Genomic DNA, 18,159 nt, shown 5'->3' with positions numbered 1-18,159 from the left:
AAGATATGACGTGATCCTGCCCGTGTACCAAATGCACGACTCGACACATGCATGCAGAGTACAGCGGGATGGTAAGCGACGGATGGCGTTAGGCCACGTCTGAGCCGTAGACCACGACCGCCGAGCCGCGCCACGGGTGCCGGTTAAAACGTGCGCTGAAACGCACCAGTGCTAGACAAGTCCGGCGCAGCACATTCTGGCTTCCGGTTCCTGGGCTCGATGGGCTTCGGTGACTGACGCGGATTCATGCATCCCCCGTAGTCTGTGATTGTCTGTGCTGTGGGCTGAGACCACGTCGAGTCGAATTCAGACGCCCGGAAACCAGAACCCGGCGCCCAGCATCAGCGCACACCCAGCGTTGCAGTTGTGGTTTGCGGACGTGCCGAGGTATGCAGAGTACGCTTGCGCTCGGACCCAACCCAGCGGTGGCCGGTGGCTGACAGGCACCATAGTAGATTACAGATTACGCGGGGTGTGTGTGCCGTGTCGGCCGCGTCGCGCGCTTAAACGTTGCCTAAACCTTGACAGAGCTCGGGTTCGGCTGTCCGTTATCAATTTCCCGTGAAACGGCCACGGCCACTACGGCTGCCACTCATTCTGCATAACGTGTGCACAGTTACCGGCGACCACCGTTCGCACGGCGAGCTCCGATGGTATCACACCGTCTGACTACGCCCGGGGGGGCATGCACGGCGCGCCCTGCACAGCGCCGGCTTCTGCCCGCCCCCCTGCTGCAGAAGCCCGAGGAAGACCAAGGGTCCGCCAGATATGAGATACCCACGTGCAGCCCTTTGTGCATAAGGGACCGTGTGCACTGGGGGCTGGGCCAACCGGGGACCAGCTGCGGCGCTGCCCAGATCCCCAGCTTCGATGCATGGCAGTGGCAGTGGAGTGAGCCAGTGATCGCACGATTGCAAAGGTAGGTCCGAAATTCCGATGGGTGCAGCGACAGCCGTGTCGAAAAATTTGATCCCGCCCGCATGCAGACCGCAATACGACTGGTCACCGTTCCACCGATCCACCCACACGCGCGTACAATGGTACTCGAAGTTATGAGCACGCCATACGCGTCGACGGAAGCAAATCTGAAATGGGCGCTCTCCACGTTAAGTCCCTTGCACCCTACCTTCGGCTCATGGCGCTGAGGTACCACCCACCCCCTAGGGCCTTGCTCGTAGGGTAGGTTTTCTTAAAATCCTGGCCTTTTTCTTTCTCTTCCCAACCTCTTCCCTCTCAAACCTCCTCCAAAACTCACAAAAATGACTGCGACCACCAACGGCAACGGCCCCAACCACCACCTCGCCCCCGGCCAGTGAGTACAACGGCGTGCTGAGAGCTCGCTTCGTCGCCGGCGCTCCCCCAGACAGCCCGCGGCGGACGCCAGCCGCCGAGTCGGAGTACCCGAGCGGAGCTACATTCCGACTCTTTCTGGGATGGTGCCAGCTCGACGCACGTTTTTTCGCAGTCCGAAGTCTTCAAATCGCTGACAGGCAGCTTCCTCTTCACCTCCGAGTCGGTCGGTGAGGGCCACCCCGACAAGATCTGTGACCAGGTCTCGGACGCCATCCTCGATGCTTGTCTTGCTGAGGTGAGTCGATGATTTGTGGGGTCGAATGGCCCGTGCGCTGGAACTTTGTAGCTGACTTTGCCCAGGACCCCAACTCCAAGGTCGCTTGTGAGACCGCCGCCAAGACCGGTATGATCATGGTCTTCGGTGAGATCACCACCAAGGCCAAGATCGACTACCAGAAGGTCATCCGTGACACCATCCAGAAGATCGGCTACGACGACTCTGAGAAGGGCTTCGACTACAAGACCTGCAACGTCCTTGTCGCCATTGAGCAGCAGTCGCCCGACATTGCCCAGGGTCTCGACCACGGTGACCTTGAGAACCACGGTGCCGGTGACCAGGGTATCATGTTCGGCTACGCCACCGACGAGACCCCCGAGTACATGCCCCTCACCATCATGCTTGCCCACAAGCTCAACAAGGCCATGGCCGACGCCCGCCGTGACGGCTCCATGGGCTGGCTCCGCCCCGACTCCAAGACCCAGGTCACCGTCGAGTACAAGAAAGACGACAACGGACACCTCCACCCCCTCCGTGTCGACACCATCGTTATCTCAACCCAGCACGCCGAGGAGATCACCACCGAGGACCTCCGCCAGCAGATTGAGGAGAAGATCATCAAGAAGGTCATCCCCAAGGACCTCCTTGACGAGAACGTCGTCCTCCACATCCAGCCCTCTGGCCGCTTCGTCATCGGTGGTCCCCAGGGTGACGCTGGTCTTACCGGCCGTAAGATCATTGTCGACACCTACGGCGGTTGGGGTGCCCACGGCGGTGGTGCCTTCTCGGGCAAGGACTTCTCCAAGGTCGACCGCTCGGCTGCCTACACTGCCCGCTGGATCGCCAAGTCGCTCGTCGCCGCTGGCCTCGCCAAGCGCTGTCTCGTCCAGCTCTCGTACGCCATCGGTGTCGCTGAGCCCCTCTCCATCTTCGTCGACACCTACGGCACCGGCAAGAAGACCGACCTCGAGCTCGTCGACATCATCCGCAACAACTGGGACCTCCGCCCCGGTGTCATTGTCAAGGAGCTCGACCTCCAGAAGCCCATCTACCGCCAGACCGCCGCCTACGGCCACTTCGGCAACCCCGAGTACAACTGGGAGAAGCCTAAGCAGCTCAAGCTCTAAGCTGGTAGCTGTTTGTCTTCCCAAACGTTATAATCTAGTAGTTTAGGCATCTGAACCCCAGCCCCCCACACACCTCACATCTTCACCTCCGACCATCGGGACGCCCTTGAGCTCAAGGGCCCCCGCGTGAGTTCCACCTCGCGCGCTCTCATCCTCCTCCTCATATCACCATACCCACGCATATATCATTCCCTCGGACAGTTACCCCACAACACACCTTCACCCTGGCCCCGCGGCCAAGTGGTGTATACCCCCGGACGATCCCCGCGCTTTTATAGACTTTAGGTGGCGCGGGCCCCGGTTCATATCACGGTACTTCATATGAAAGGCTTCAACCGCCACGAGTTTTTGGTTGCAGGTGCACTATACTGATTTACTACTGACGTAAGCGAAGCTGATGGCGCACAGGATCGCCCCGAAGATGCCAATGAGCTCGGAGAAGCAAGGACAGAAGCGAGGAAGGACATGTGCTGTGCCGAGAAGCCGGCGACCTTCGCGGGCTGCGAGCTGGAATCGTGGTTCTGCCGACGCCCACCTGTCTGGGCTGGTGGGGTTCTTCAAGTGTGCCACAGAAGGCAGCTGTGTCAGACAAGTCACGGGCTCCATCTGCTGCGGTCGCGGATCGACACCCGATCAACACTAGAAACAGTCTCAGCACTGTCACGACTTCACAAACAATCGAGGTCGACTGCAGGTTGCAACAGCATGCATCACCGTGTCACCACGAACTGCCCACGAACGCACACTCGGTCATACTGACCAACAGACCGATTTGACTCACACATCTGTACTCGTTCTGCAGCGCATCGCCCACCCGACCTCGTGTACTCGCGCCCTTCGCGCCGCTGCCATGCCGGCGTTAAGGCTTCCCACTCGATCCCCCGGGGCGCAAGAATGTCGCGCTGGACTGCACTGTCTCAATCTTGTCACTTCACCTTGTCTCTTCTCGCCATCGCCCACTTCTCCTGCTCGCGTTTGTCCACACTGCCAGCGCTAGATCGCCCCGCTATTCGGTATTGGCCCTCTCGGTGGCAGTGCAGAGCGGTGAGTCCCTCTCCCCACCCCTTCCACGACTTCACAGGCTGCCTTTGCATGAGTTGCTGGCGTGACCTTACAGCCCTCCAGTTCCAGCAGTGCAAGCAGTGCAAGCAGTGCAAGCAGTGCGCAGCGGAGGTGTCAAGGGAGAAGGGGGGCGCAACACGGAACCAAAGTGGCACATCCTCGTGGCAACGTTCACGGGGCCAGCTTCGGTAGCGCGCGATCAGAAAGCTGACACTCAGACCGCCGCTGTAGTCCACTCTCCAACAGATCCTCCTTGCGCACGGCATGCAGTCCCCTTCTGGATCTGGGGACATTTGTGCAACACGCGACTGTGGGGGGGATGTATGGTTCAGTGGCAAGGACTGGCCAATTGCGGTGGCACTTGTAAGCTTTCTTTGTCGCTTGTCTGAGCTAACGACAGACTCTGCGGTGAGCTTCTTCATCGACGTAGCTGACTCCCAGTATGCAGTATGAGGGTGAGCTGTGCTGTTGCTTCGTTCGAGCTGATCGCCAGAGGGAGGTGAGCTGATCCGCACGCGCTTAGCTGACACCAGGACCCCGAGAGATGGTGTAGGTGAGCTATGGGCTTCGGTATGAGCTAACCTCAGTCAGAAGAGGGTAAGCTTGGGCATCGTTATTGTACTAGCTGACTCCAGGTTGCTGTTTGCGTGAGCTAAGAACGTGCTTCACGGTAGCTGATCGCCAGCTCGAGGGTAAGCTGACAGGAGCTTGCATTGAGCTGATAGCAGGCAAGTGTAGGTGAGCTACCGAGACTGGGACCAGCTGATGACAGACGGTAAGCTGGTGCGTAGATTGAGAGAAAGCTGACTCCAGATCACTGCTTGGGTGAGCTAGCGAAACGCATCACTTGTAGCTGATTGCCAGTTTGATTGTGAGCTGGATCAGGCCTAAGGAGAAGCTGACAGCAGATCAACAAAGGTGGGCTTACCAATCGGGGGAGTAGCTGATGGCGGACGGTAAGCTGGCGCGAAGTCGGAGCTAAGCTGACTCCAGGTTAGTGCCTGGGTGAGCTCGGAACCCATGTCACTTGTAGCTAATTGCCAGCTCGAGGGTAAGCTACTTAAAGTCTGAAGAGAAGCTGACAGCAGGTGAACGAGCGTGAGCTTTGGATTGCTCGGAATAGCTGATGACAGACGGCAGGCGGGGGCAGTGAGCTTTGAGATGTTTTTCATGTAGCTAAGCTTGGAGGTAAGCTAGAGCGGACTCCAAGCCTGGTGAGCTAACAACAGGGAGACGACAATGGAGCGTCAATATGGAAAGTAGCTGAAGGCGGACGGTAAGCTCGTGTGGAGATGTACTTAAGCTGACGCCAGGTTGGTTCTCTGGGTGAGCTGGAGTGCCATGGCACGCGTAGCTGATCACCAGTTCGAGGGTAAGCTATGCGAGCAGCAGGGGAAGCTGACCGCAGGGTAACGGGAAAGGCTGTCAATCTGGAAAGGAGGCGACAGCAAACGGTAAGCTACCAGAGAGCCGCGCGCTAAGCTGACTCCAGGTTGGTGCTTGGGTAAGCTTCGAAGATTCTGTCCTGTGGCTGATCATCAGACCACGAGTAAGCTTATAGCAGCGAGGGGTTGATGAGCTGACAACACAGGGAACAGAGGTACGCCGATACATCAACGCCGATAGCTGACAACAAATCAAGAAGGTTAGCTGTGAGTGCTTGCATCGTTAAGCTGACTTCAGAGATGGACCGTGAGCTGCCCAAACGATTCAGCAGCTGATCGCCAGTGCGCATGGTGGGTCTCCCGGAACCCTTAGAGCTTGAAGCAGCGTATGAAGATCCGCTTGAAAGACCCCAGCGTTTGCTGACAGCAGGCTGGAGAGCGGGAGCTCAGCTCACGTCCGTAAAGCTGACTCCAGGCCAAACTGCAGGTCGATGAGTTTATTCATGTGAAGTACCAGTCCTTAGGTACGCTGAATGCGACCTGCGCTGTAGCTGACAGCAGGCAAGCCAATGTCAGCTAAGGTGAAGTCGCGAATAGCTGACCACAGACGGTATGCCGCTGTACAAACACGCCACAGAGCAAGCTGAATTTCGGCTGGTAAGCTTACCAGGCCGTTTGCTTTGAAGCTGATCAGCAGCTCGAGGGAGAGGGAAAGCTGAATGGACGTAAGTGGCTGACAGGAGGAGAACGAAAGGTGAGCTGAAGGATTGCGCTTTGATAAGCTGTAAGTACGTCGCAGGCACAGCCGACTACCAACTCGAGAGGAAGCCGTACGCGTTGGAGCTGACAACAGGGATAGATGTATGCTACCGCACTTGCCTGCTTAGCTGACAACAGGCAGGAGAGCGTGAGCTATGCGATAGTTCGCCGAGCTAACAACAGGCTGTACCATAGGTAAGCTGTGAGAGCTGCCACCCCCTAGCTGAACGCCAGGCCGTTAGATATGCTCTAGCAACGAGAAGTTGAGCCTGTGCCCAGTCAAGAATGGCAAGATATGCGATTCGCTGGCGTAGCTGAATGCAGACAGTCAACTATGTGGCGCCGAGGCTACAAGAAGCCAACTCCGGTTGGTGGGACAGGTGAGCTATCAAGGTTCGCCAGAATCAGCTAATTGTCAGCCTTCAGGTATGCTGACTTAGCCCGGTAGAGCTGACTTCAGCCTGTGAGCCGGTGAGCCTTGGCTGAGAGCTGAGATTCGGGCGTGGAACCAGTATGCTTGATGGACCCCATCCAAGCTGACGTCAGACCAATGCGTGATTCATGCAGTCCGAGGAGTCAGCGAGGGAGACAGAATGCGCTGCAGATATGCAGCATGGAGCTGGCGGCAACCAACAAGCTGAGTAGGCTGTCTCTGATCAAGCTGACGACAGGCGGTAGAAAGACCCACTGCTGCCTGCTGTGAGCTGACCCATCACAACCGTAAGCTGCCCACTGATGCGCTATGTAAGCTGCTATGCCGTTAGTGTCAGCTGACTCCAGATTGCAGTGCGAGCTACAAAGTTTCCTAGGCTGTAGGCTTAGGACGTAAGCTTCTTGGATGAGCCGATGACAGTCAGAGGATCGACCTGAAAGTTCGAAATATGGAGAAAAGTCAGCCGCGATAAAGGGACTAATTGGCCGAGATCGGTGAGTTGTCCCACTCATTGTTCCAGCTATCAGGCCGGTCAAGCCGTAGCTGATTTCCCAGCGTGATCTCTAATGGGAGACGTCCACAACCGCTTCGCATGTGCAAGGAAGTCAGTGAGACATCTCCCTCTGCAAAGGTAACCTTAGTTCCCATTTTGTTGCGGTTGACCGAGGTCGAGTGCAAACCAGTGGACTGTGGATGGCTTGATGACTGGTCAGGAGGCCGATCGCAGGCATGCCTACGTTCCTAACAAATTATGCAGCTTCACTAGCCGTCAGCTAACATCACACTCATGAAGCTGAGACTGACCGGCAAACAGCATGTTCCCAGCTCCAGTCGGCATCAGCTGGTCAGAGGTTCGGCGGCAGTCTCAACGTCATCTGCTTTGCCTGATGAGTATCTCTATGTAAGCTGGACTACGTCCTTCCAAGCTGACCCCTAGACTCCACCACACACCCTTGCCAAAAACCTCTGTACATCATTCATGTCATCGCTACTCGCTACTGCTGACTACTCGTCGCGCTTAGGGGAACGAGACCTGGCCCTTGAAGTCGGCCGAGAGGGAGTTGCCAGAGTCCTTCTTGGTCTGGAACTGGCCCTCGCCGGCGGTACCCTGGAGCTGGCCAGAGCCGGACTGAGGGAACCAGACCCACTCGGACTTGAACTGGCCGTCCTTGGCCTCACCGCGCTCACGGATCATGATGGCACCCTCCTTGCCCTTGATCGTGCCCTCGAAGAGGATCTGGCCGTCTGGTATGTCAGTGAGTGGTCTTACAGGCCGACAACACTCCTCTACCTGTACCATACACTGTGCAGGCTGAGAGGCGATGGAGCTACTGACCGTAGGCGAAGTGGTCGGTGCCGTCACGCTTGGGCTCGCCGTCGTCGTTCTTGTTGGGGATGTAGGTGATGACGTACGAGCCGCATCCCTTGCCCTTCATGTCGTCCGAGTTGAACTCGTAGTCGGCGCCAGCGGTGTCGTGGTTGACGGCGTGGGCATGCTGCGAAGGGGTGACCTTCCAGGGCTTGGAGGTGAACTTGATGGAGACTGGAGGGTTAGCCCAACTCTACTCGTGGCCAGGGGCGGACCTCGATGTGTCCTCCGAGACCGAGGCCGTGGTCGGACTCACTGTTCTGGGACATTGCGGCTGAGTTTTCTTGGGTGGAAGTAAGGTGGGGAGGGCGGTCATGAGACCCAGGCGTGCATTTATATGGGAGCTTGCGAGCTCGCTGCCATCTCGTCATCGCAAAGCCTCCAGCAAAGCTCCGGCAAAGCTCCAGTCAGGCTCCAGCCAGGCGCTTGCCCGAGGCTATGACATCGTTGATCGTGATGCACGTATCGCAGGAACCCGGCCCGGGTTTCCGCGAGGCTCGATGAGGCTCGGTCAGCTTCTGTGAGCCTGGGTGGGAGTGTGATGCAAGGTACGCATGGGAGGCTCGGTGATGGGAACTGGTGATGATGGAAAGGTACCTGCCCCGTCCATCGTGTTCCATGTCCTACGAGCGGCCACAGTCGGCCCAGGTCCACTGCTCGTTCCTGGCTTTCATTATGCCACAAGCGAAGAGCAAGCGCCTGCCAGCCTGCAATACTCAGAGTTCGGTCATGACTTCGGTCAGTGTCAACACGTGAATGGACACCTCACGGCAGTCCGTTTCGTCCTGTGAGTACTGCAGGCAATGCGAGGCTCCCCCAGACCACACCCAGGCTGGCGAGGATGGGCACCCTCGGTCATCCTCTCGGAGACCCCCCGTCCATCCGTTTCGCTTGCGACGAAGTGACGTATGGTGAGCAACAGTGTGCTGTATATAAACACACGCGCTTGCTTTCACTGGTCCGTGCTTGCTGGACCCTGCTCGAAGTCTATCTTTGCGCCGAGCGCGCCGAACGGCCCGCGATCAACCCCGAGAGCTCGAAGCAATCTCCGATAGGCGTTCAGCCACGAGCGTCCCGCACCGCTCCACTTGCTCAAAACACATCACAACTACTCACGCGAGACTCATGCAGCGGACTCACGTGCAACAGCTCCCCTCGGCGTCTTGACACCCATACCAGGAGCAATTCGACGGATTGCCATGCGCAGCGATCGAAAACCCACCACACGAAGCGGCAGCCTACGTGGGCCATAATCCAGCTCCGTCCGTCTCGAAATGGAGTGGCTACCTGAAACGGATCATGGCATCCTACCTGCACCCTGTTTCCCACCGGACCCGCATCGACGTCACTTCTTCGTCTCTCCCCCGTTCCTGGCTCAGACTTATGGCAGCCTTGTCTCGGCGCTGCGGTGCTGAGGACCATGTTGATCCTAGAACCGAGACCTCCGCGACAAAGAGTCTGGAGAGACGGCGAAGCTCAACCTCGGACCTGGCCGGCCGGCTATCTGGCTATCGCACTTGAACTCACGCCAAACGCCAAATTGAGAGGTGCATCTAGCTCATCTGGGAACTGATCTGACTGCATGCGCACAACTCTAACAGTGCAGGCCTGTCAACTATGCACAGATGTTGCGATCCCAGGCCGATTGAGGGGACGGAGTTCAGTGCCGAGGTTGACGCTTGTCTGGGCTATTTGGCTATCGGGGATCACCGACGTCACCGCCCCCGCATTCCTCATGACCTCACGCTGATTTCGCGCCGGCCGTAGCCCACCTGCCCCCACCCACACTTACGTTGCGATCGACTATCTCTATTCCGTCTGGTTCTCAGAAGTCTCCGACGTCGACAGTTCCTCGCAATCCTCAAAAGCACACCTCACCCCCCTGCGACTCCGGCCCGAATGTCATCGCTACCCTTGTTCAAGGCCTCCGATCAAGACGACGCCATGTCGGAGAAGCAACAACAGCCCCAGGAAGCCCACGGGCACGACGAAACGCTGCGGCAGCCGTATGCGCTCGGCGTGCGACCGGGACAGCCCAGCCAGCGCGAGCGCCGGTCTCGCTGGGTGCTTGTCGGCTTTGTGGTTCTCGCGATTCTGGCAGGCATCCACCTCTCCTCGCCTCACGGCCTGACCGGCTGCTTGCACGCGCCGTTCCGCTCCCACTCTTCCCATCACGGCCACCACGGCCACCACGGTCACCACCACGGGCACGGACACGCGCTGAAGGCCAAGAACATTGGCGGCAAGTCGCCCAGCTGTCCCGCGCAGCCGGACCCGATTGAGCCCGAGACAAAGGTCGACTGGACCGAGGAGCGCAAGAAGCACAGCGCGGAACTGCACGCGCAGGCGGTGCAGCACGCGACGCAGAGCTACGACGATAACGGCGAGCCCGGCGAGGATCCGCGTTGGGAGCCGTTCCACGATTTCCTTGATTGGTGGAGGGACGCGTTCCCGACTGCGGTCGAGAGGGCCAACATCGAGATGATCAATAGTGAGTGTGCTGAGCAGCCGTCGGGCTGCGAGGCTGGCGTGAGGTTGGCCGTTCAAACCCTTGGCTCTCTTTCTGGAAATTGGCTTGGGGTGCAACGGGAAGGAAAGAGAGAGAGAAACAGGACGTTCCCGCTGACACCCAGCCCTCGGCATCCTGGCCACGTTCGAGGGCAGCGAGCCCGACCTCAAGCCCCTGGTGCTCATGTCGCACTACGACGTGACGCCCGCGCCCGAGAACACGTGGGACCGGTGGACCTACCCTCCCTTCAGCGGGCACAACGACGGGACGTACATCTGGGGCCGGGGGGCGGCGGACGACAAGTCCCTCTTCGTGGCCGAGTGGGAGGCCGTGACGTACCTGCTCGAATCGGGGTGGACTCCCCGGCGCACGCTGATCCTCTCGCACGGCTTTGACGAGGAGGAAGTTCACGCGCGCAGGGGCCAGGGCCACATCGCGCCCTTCCTTGAGGAACGATACGGGAAGGACTCGCTGCTGATGGTGGTGGACGAGGGAAGCGGGCTGCAGGACGACTTCTTCGGCGCGCCCTTCGCGCTCCCCGCCATGGGCGAGAAGGGATACCTCGACGTGCGCATCAGTGTCGGCACCGACGGCGGGCACAGCTCCATGCCCCCAAAACACACCGGTATCGGCATTTTGTCCGAGATTGTCGTCGCGCTCGAGAAACAGCCCTTCCCCGTGAAACTGACCGAGCGCTCACCCTTCCTGACCACGCTCGCTTGCGGGGCCGCGTACGCGCCCAAGTTCCCCAAGGAGTGGAAGAAGCTCCTGAAGCAGGGGCCAAAGGGGTGGGAGAAGCTCGGAAAGGGCCTCGCGGCGAAGGACAAGATGCACGCCGCGCTGCTGCACACGACACAGGCCGTCGATGTCTTCCACGGCGGGGCCAAGGTCAATTCCCTCCCCGAGCTGTCTGAGGTGGAGATCAACTACCGCATCGACTTTGACGAGTCTGTTGAGAGCACACAGAAGCATATTGAGAAGATTGCGCGCAAGGTTGCCAAGGAACACGACCTCAAGCTCGACGCGTGGCCCCAGAATGCGACTACCGCCAGCGGTAAGGTCACGCTCAGCATGATCGGCAAGGCACTCGAGCCCGCGCCAACACGCCCGCCCATGGTGGGATCTGGGACACGTTTGCGGGCACCGTCCGCGCCGTCTTCCAGCCGCCCAAGGGTAAGGAGCTCATTGTTGCGCCGTTTGCGACCACAGGCAACACCGACTGCAAGATGTACTACAACCTCACCAAGAACGTGTACCGCTTCATGGGCCTGCGCATGGATGACATTTACGGCATTCACACGATCGACGAGCACTCCAGCATCAAGGGACACCGCGACATTGTCGACTTTATGCACGCGCTGATCCAGAACGCCGACGCCTATGACGGCAAGGAGTAAAAGAGTCCAGGCTATTAGTACATTGGCTTTGTATCTATCTAGAGTTGAATAAGAATGAAATGATCTGGGCAGTCGTCAAGTCATGTTACGCCTCGCCGTAGTCCGCCTCCGGGACGTAGGTCCTATACCGCCCTGGCTGCTCCCACACCGGCCGCTCCCACACGGGCACTTCAGTGCTCCACCCCTGCTGTCCGGGGCGCACCTCCCATCCCTCGCTTCCGCGCCTCACGCGCCGGCTACTTGCGTACGCCAGCGGGCGATCGTCCTCCTCATCCCAGTCAGAGTGGTACGGCTCGGGGCTCGACGAGGAGCTCGTGTCCTCATCGTCGACAGCGAACCCGTTCTCGTCCAGCCGTGTGTCCCACGCCGGCACGTAGCAGCTGTCGCGCGCGCGCTTCGCCATGCTGCTCGGTTTCAGGGCCGGATTCAACCCGTCACCATACACAAACGGTTGGTCCGGCATCGGCGCCGGCTGCTGGTAGTACTGCGGATCGCGCGGGGGCCACGAGTACTGCGCCGAGGGCTCTGGTACGTCAGCTTGAGAACCTGGCGTCAATCGGTGCCATTAGGGAAAAAGGGGGCGGGCAGAAACTTACCTCACTACACCATCTCCTCTGCGTTATTCAGGTGGGAACGTAGCCGCGCCTGAGCCTGGCTGTGCCCCGAAGACAGACCCAAGTCCTTGCCCGGCTGCACCGCCTGGTCTGGCGCGACGGCATACGCCCACTCCTGCGCAGACTCACCGCCGGCATCGGGGTTGACAGCGTACGACAGCCCGTCGCCCTCCATCTCCTGCGGCCACAGCCACAGTAACGGGTTGTTGCCGAGCACAGTCTTGATGTTGGCGATGCGCCCCAAGTTCTGACGTCAGCTCGAAGACGCCATAAATAGCTACACACGTAGGGGTATGTGATCTCCTCGATCTTTCCGCGACGGACAAGCGTCGCCACCTTGTCCTTCTCCCATCGCTCGACCGTCGTCGTGTTACTCGAGATCAGGTACAGGTGGTACCAGCTGAACAGGCCGACGCACATCCATACCGGGATGCACGCTGTAAAGTTGAACACGAGGAAGATGATGTCCGAGGCGGTGGGCTCGTTCTGGCTGTCAGCTTGGCGCGGGAGCAAGGCAAGCTTGGATACGCACAGAGACATTGTCGATGATCGCCTTGACCTTGGCGACCATCATGACAAGGTGGTAAGTCGTCGCAAAGTCGACCCACCACAGGAAGCGGATGAAGTGGCCGTGGTTGTGGTAGCCGACGCAGTTTGCAATCCACGGACAGTGGTCTGGGGTCAATTTGCTGCTACATCCGGGTAACTTGCAACGCCGCGCGAAGATACGTACGGTCAAGCTGTTGTTAGCTGTAGTCGAAGGCGTCAGAGCTTACCTTCAGAACACAAGTCTTGCACTGGCGACAGTGATGGGCGCGCGGCGGCTTGTAGTGGCCGCACATCTTGCAGAACCTTGGTGCCGAGTTGCCGCGCTTGACCTCGATGTACTCTGAGCCCTGCATGTTCGGTCGCTGTGCGTTAGCTTCTACTAGTCCCGGCAGCTGAAGTAACAGCGCCCGTCATCACCGCGATGCGTCACTCCGATGTGCAAGAGAGGCTAGTCCCCGTTTCCAGGCTTCGGGAGGTGCAAAAGGAGCAGCGGCAAAAGATGACTCACGTATCCGAGGGGCACGCTCCCCGGCGGCGTCTTGACGCAGAGGTAGTAGTTCCAGAACACCATGGCGACGAGCAGGCTGCAATGTGTCAGCTCATCGTCCGCGAACGCGTTAGCTCACTTGAAGGGGATAAGGAGCTTGAGAAGGTCGACGGAGAGAACGCTCCCGTACCATGGCCAGATGATGAAGATCTGGGACGAGTACGAGATGAACGAGATCAGGCAGACTGTGCCAATGACCCTGCGGTTAGCTTTGGACTAGGGCTCTAGCTCACCAAGCGGTCTTGGACCAGTCCATGGTGACTAGTTTCAAGTTGACCGCGGGTCAAGTGAGAATGGGAGAAGGAAGAGAGAGGGACGATACGAAGGAGGGGTGATCGATCGAAAGGAAGGGTGGAGGCACGCGTGAATACGTAGGTGACTGGAAGCCAGGGTCGTGTTCTGGGCGGACACAGGCAGACTCTCCGCCAGCGCCCAGACCATCCGACGGAAAGCCGCATCCAGATTGCAATGCAGATATCATGGTCGCATCAACAGCATCATAGCTAAGCTAGCAGTACATAACTCTCGTCGGGCAGCGGGCAACAGGCAGCGGGCAACGCTCTATCAAGTGCTTCATATTACGGCGGCCCTGCTGTACTCGCGGCGTGGCTTTTCTACTCTCGTGATGGCGGACCTTCCCTCCGTTCCGGACAGATCTGGCTGACAAGAGAAGGAGGACACTATGACGACTTGCTCCGCTTCACCTTGCGCATCGGCGGCGCGGGAATGAACCCAAGCACGCCAAACATGAGAATGTACACTGCCGTCGCTGTCTGTCAGCTTGGAAGTGGCCTCTCAGCTTACCTCCACACATGGCCGCTAGCCGGCTCATCTCAAGCTTCTCCTCGAGGCCGAGAGCGGCGCGAATCGCACTCCGGATCGGGCCGCGGGGATGCGAATGCGACGCGTGGGAGAGCGCGAAAGCCAGCGCACTCCAGCCGCTCAGGATTGTGACGAAGAGGAGCTGCTGTCAGCCATTGCCCGTTGCTCGGCGATCGGTATTCAGATCTCTCGGTCGGGGTCCTTGATCCCTCTCTCCCCCGTTTCAGCCCGGTATGCGGCGTACTCCCCTGCAAGAGCTTGCCGCCGGTAGCAACGGCGCTAGCATACTAGCGGATGCGTGGGGGCCATGCCGCTCGAGTATGACGCAGAGAGCGCGGCAATGGTTGGGAAATGCACGTAAACAATACCCCGATCCCCAACTTTTGGTCTAGGCACCGACCGCTCGCCGCGCCGCGCCGGTCGCGCGCTGAATACCTGGGACATGGGAGAGCAACTCACAGGGACAATGACACGGAGACGCCGCGACTTCTGCCATTTGGGGTACTGATTGTCAGCTACATGTTCACGGCTGCTAAGCTGCACGGTCTGGGGAACGTCTGGCGGCGCGGACTTACATTCGGGAGCGCACCCTGGTACCATGGCAGATAGACGACGAGGTAGAGGAAGAGCGAGACGGTGATGAGCTGCAGGCCAACGGCGGCCGAGAACGCGGTACTGGACAGTCAGCAGGTCGGTGCACGTTCAGCGTTTCCGATCCCGGACGGCTCCGTGCGCCCTGCTTTCCTCATACCCGTAGCCGGGCTGGAAGTCTGGGAAACGGAGCGTCTGAACGAGCGTCGATGAGGAAAACGATACTCACTGGCCCCATCCGCTGAGTGCGCGAACCTGGGCGACGGCGGCGGGCAGGTCGAACCACCAGATGCCCAGCAGGCCGGCGGCGACGTACTTGCCGTGCTTGACGAGTGCGCCCGCGAAGCCGGCGGGACGGTCGATCTCAGCGAGCGCGCGCTCGCTGCTGCTTCCGCGTCGCTTGGCGGGGAGGGATCCGGCCGTGCTCATGACGATTCGTTGCGATGAGAGAGTGGGAGGTGTCGAAACGAGACGAAGAGAGAGAGAGGGGAGATGGATGCCCTCGATCGCAAGCGAGGCCATGAGTGACGCCCCTGGACGTAAGGGATCCTCTTCGACCTCCACCGGCTCCTGCGGCAGCTGCGGCTTGCGCTCACCGCATCCGGTATCCCGGACCTGGACGACGACATTCCATTCCGAAGTTCCTCCGCAACCACTTCTTATAACAAGACTTCTGCTGCTGCATACATATCACTCTACGACAATTACCAGACCTGGTTCTTCTCGTTCTTCTCCTCGGGCTCGTTGAAAATGTTGATCGGCCACCTGTCACGTCAGCATATTGCCCTCGCGTTTCCCGAGAACACAAAACACAGAGAGATACACAATGTCAGGGTGATCGGTCGCCCCAATAGAATCATCGGAATCGAGGAGCAGAGCAGCTCCGGGGTTCAGGAAAACTCTAAACGACCCGCAGCACGCGGCCTACTCTACGCCGCGCCTCCTGGCAACCACTGGAGTCGCAAGAGGTCGCCGCAGCGCCGCCTGCGTCGCACGGCGCCCAGCGGCAATCACGTGGCGCCGCTGGCTGCGTCACTCGGCTGCAAGAAGAGCATGCCACCCTCCGTGTCCGGAAACGCATACTCACTTGGGCTTGTACTCGGCGGGGATGTTGCCACGGGTGTAGTTGGCCTTGCCCCACTCGCTGATAGCCTTGAAGTCCTCGTCGTCGAGCTCGACGGCCTCAAAGTTGCTCCTGATGCGGTCGGGGGTGACGGACTTGGGGATCTCGATGAAGTCCTGCTTCAGGCCCCAGCCGATGAGAACCTGGGCAGCAGTCTTGCCGAGCTTCTCCGCAATCTTCTTGACGGGCTCGGCGTCGAGGTCGCGCGGCTTGCCCGTCACATTGTTGCCGAGGGGCGAATAGGCTGTGAGGTGGATGTTCTTCTCCTTCAGGTACTTGAAGAGCTCGGGCTGGATGAGGGTCGGGTGCGCCTCGACCTGGTTCACGGCGGGGACGACGCCGGTCGCCTTGATAATCTTCTCGAGGTGCTCGATCGTGAAGTTCGACACACCGATGGCGCGCACCTTCTTGGTCTCCTTCGAGATGCGCACGACCTCCTTCCATGTGTCGACGATCGAGGGGCCGCCAATGTCGAGAAGAGCCTCACCGTCCTTCGAGGGGGCAAGCTCCTTACCCGGCTGGAAGGGGACAGGCCAGTGGATAAGGTACAGGTCGAGGTAGTCGGTGCCGAGCTGCTTCAGCGTCGTGTCGAGGTCAGCCTCGACGTGCTCGGGGCGGTGCGAGTTGTTCCAGAGCTTGGAGGTGATGAAGATGTCCTTGCGGTCGACGCCGGAGTCCTTGATACCCGCAGCAACCTCGTTCTGGTTGCCTGAAACGTCAGCCAGCCGTTCTACATCGCTTCTCCGCGTCATCCGGACTTCAGTTCATCTTCCCCCCACCCCTCCCGACAACTCCCGAGCTCTTTCAAGCTTCACGACGTCAAGAAGAGAGCAGAAAACACGTACCATAGATGAGGGCTGCATCGATGTGCCTATAGCCCGCCTTAAGAGCCTCTGTGACGGCCTTCTCGACCTCTCCGGGCTTGGCCTGCCATGTGCCGAAGCCGATCTGGGGGATCTTGACGCCGTTGTTACTGGTGGCGGTCAGAATCGTGGAAACTGTGAAAATTGGGGCACACGCGGGTCGGCTGGACCATGCATGCTTCTGCGCCCCTGGGTGGGCACATATGCGTGCTGGCTAGCGCTGGGCAGGGTGCAGGTGCGATGCAAATGGATGCTCACGAGCGAGCGACCTGTCAAAAGTCGCCGGCATCGCCCACCTCCACCCTTCTGCAGCCACGGCTCACGTATGCCACCTCACGTCCAGTTCACTCACAGAGTAAGTTCGCGCTTGTTCGACATGGTTGCGAGTGTGTTGTTGTGTATGCGGGAGAGTGCGGTCGCAAGCTGTGGGAACTTATATATAGATGCAGCGCGGGGTTTGGGGTGCGCTGTTGACGTGGGATGATCAGGAGTGGAGGTACTATGACGTGATGACTAGAGCCAGTGGCCTCCTCCGCCGCCAACCCTTTGCTTGGTTCCAGCACACCAGACTGACATTGCATCGCGCTACTCTCACCGTCCCCGCAGCATAACATGCTTATCGCCGCGATGCCCAACGCCACGCTCGTCACTTGTGCGACACAAGTATCCATGACACGACATGACGCACCGCAGCAACATCATAAATGTCTCAGCTTCCGAGAAAACGGCGTCATGAAATTTCACCCGCTCACCTGCTCACACCGGCGAATCACTGCCGCCGGCAAGCAACGGCCCCTTAGGCATGCGGCACGACGGCACACCGGCACGGCGTTTTGACGCCTCATGGACGCCATTGCCGCCTCCGCAGAGTATGCTGGAACGATGCGATCCAAGCTGTTGCGGCTGTCATTTGCCCTGGTTGCTGATTAATGCTTCTGCGCTTGGTCATCATTGAAACCCCCTGCCGTGTTGCTTTCGCACCGAGGAGCATTCCGCCGCTGCTGGCGACGCTCTTAAGGGTGCCATTCTCCTCAGATGGCTGCCGTCATCAAGGAGAGTAGCCGCCTAGCAGATGCACGAAGACAGCATAGCGGCCAGGAGCGTCGTCGATGAGTGCACCAGCGCGGCCTGTCCGCGTCCCCGATAGCTGCGATAGCTCTCATCGGACCAACATTCACGTGACAGACCTTATCCCGTTCTATCCGCGGTATCCCTGTGTATCTGCGTCGACTCATCTGCTTGCATCAGGTACGAGTATGCGCCATCTATCGGATCTTGCATGCAAGGCGCTCGGACAGTTCTCCGATCGAGTCGGGTGTTTCGAGTCGCACACAAAGTCGGCAGGCGCGGCAGGTTAACGGGTAGATAAGCAGGCAACATTCCGCGCGGAAAAGCCGACGTCCATCATGTACAATTTCCAGCCCTGACATCTAATCAAC

General features: G+C 59.1%; 5 protein-coding genes across 5 annotated transcripts; 2 read left to right on the top strand and 3 right to left on the bottom strand.

Moving 5' to 3' along the window:
* Positions 1 to 1,259: 1,259 nt before the first annotated feature.
* On the top strand, positions 1,260 to 2,697 carry A1Q1_07980 (methionine adenosyltransferase; the record flags this gene model as incomplete). The annotated part of the gene is made up of 3 exons (XM_014326166.1): positions 1,260 to 1,312; positions 1,495 to 1,588; positions 1,654 to 2,697. 3 exons carry the CDS (start codon positions 1,260 to 1,262, stop codon positions 2,695 to 2,697), a joined length of 1,191 nt encoding a protein of 396 aa, XP_014181641.1.
* A 4,657-nt stretch (positions 2,698 to 7,354) lies between these two features.
* Positions 7,355 to 7,974, bottom strand: A1Q1_07979 (uncharacterized protein; the record flags this gene model as incomplete). Its single annotated transcript, XM_014326165.1, has 3 exons — positions 7,355 to 7,581; positions 7,673 to 7,879; positions 7,962 to 7,974. The coding sequence occupies 3 exons, from the start codon at positions 7,972 to 7,974 to the stop codon at positions 7,355 to 7,357; spliced, it is 447 nt and encodes a 148-aa protein (XP_014181640.1).
* A 1,630-nt stretch (positions 7,975 to 9,604) lies between these two features.
* Positions 9,605 to 11,611, top strand: A1Q1_07978 (carboxypeptidase s precursor; the record flags this gene model as incomplete). The annotated part of the gene is made up of 3 exons (XM_014326164.1): positions 9,605 to 10,196; positions 10,339 to 11,268; positions 11,307 to 11,611. 3 exons carry the CDS (start codon positions 9,605 to 9,607, stop codon positions 11,609 to 11,611), a joined length of 1,827 nt encoding a protein of 608 aa, XP_014181639.1.
* An 85-nt stretch (positions 11,612 to 11,696) lies between these two features.
* A1Q1_07977 (uncharacterized protein) lies at positions 11,697 to 13,577 on the bottom strand (the record flags this gene model as incomplete). The annotated part of the gene is made up of 7 exons (XM_014326163.1): positions 11,697 to 12,136; positions 12,286 to 12,445; positions 12,511 to 12,711; positions 12,758 to 12,975; positions 13,283 to 13,358; positions 13,401 to 13,506; positions 13,555 to 13,577. 7 exons carry the CDS (start codon positions 13,575 to 13,577, stop codon positions 11,697 to 11,699), a joined length of 1,224 nt encoding a protein of 407 aa, XP_014181638.1.
* A 424-nt stretch (positions 13,578 to 14,001) lies between these two features.
* A1Q1_07976 (aldehyde reductase I (Alcohol dehydrogenase)) lies at positions 14,002 to 17,098 on the bottom strand (the record flags this gene model as incomplete). The annotated part of the gene is made up of 9 exons (XM_014326162.1): positions 14,002 to 14,081; positions 14,126 to 14,285; positions 14,603 to 14,647; positions 14,719 to 14,818; positions 14,964 to 15,389; positions 15,443 to 15,499; positions 15,822 to 16,566; positions 16,703 to 16,830; positions 17,073 to 17,098. 9 exons carry the CDS (start codon positions 17,096 to 17,098, stop codon positions 14,002 to 14,004), a joined length of 1,767 nt encoding a protein of 588 aa, XP_014181637.1.
* Between the last annotated feature and the right edge of the window lie 1,061 nt (positions 17,099 to 18,159).

Source organism: Trichosporon asahii (assembly GCF_000293215.1).
Source record: "Trichosporon asahii var. asahii CBS 2479 unplaced genomic scaffold scaffold00018, whole genome shotgun sequence".
NCBI classification, from domain to species: domain Eukaryota; kingdom Fungi; phylum Basidiomycota; class Tremellomycetes; order Trichosporonales; family Trichosporonaceae; genus Trichosporon; species Trichosporon asahii.
The sequence above is the reverse complement of the archived record's forward strand: the minus strand, read 5'-3'. Positions and strand labels throughout refer to the sequence as shown.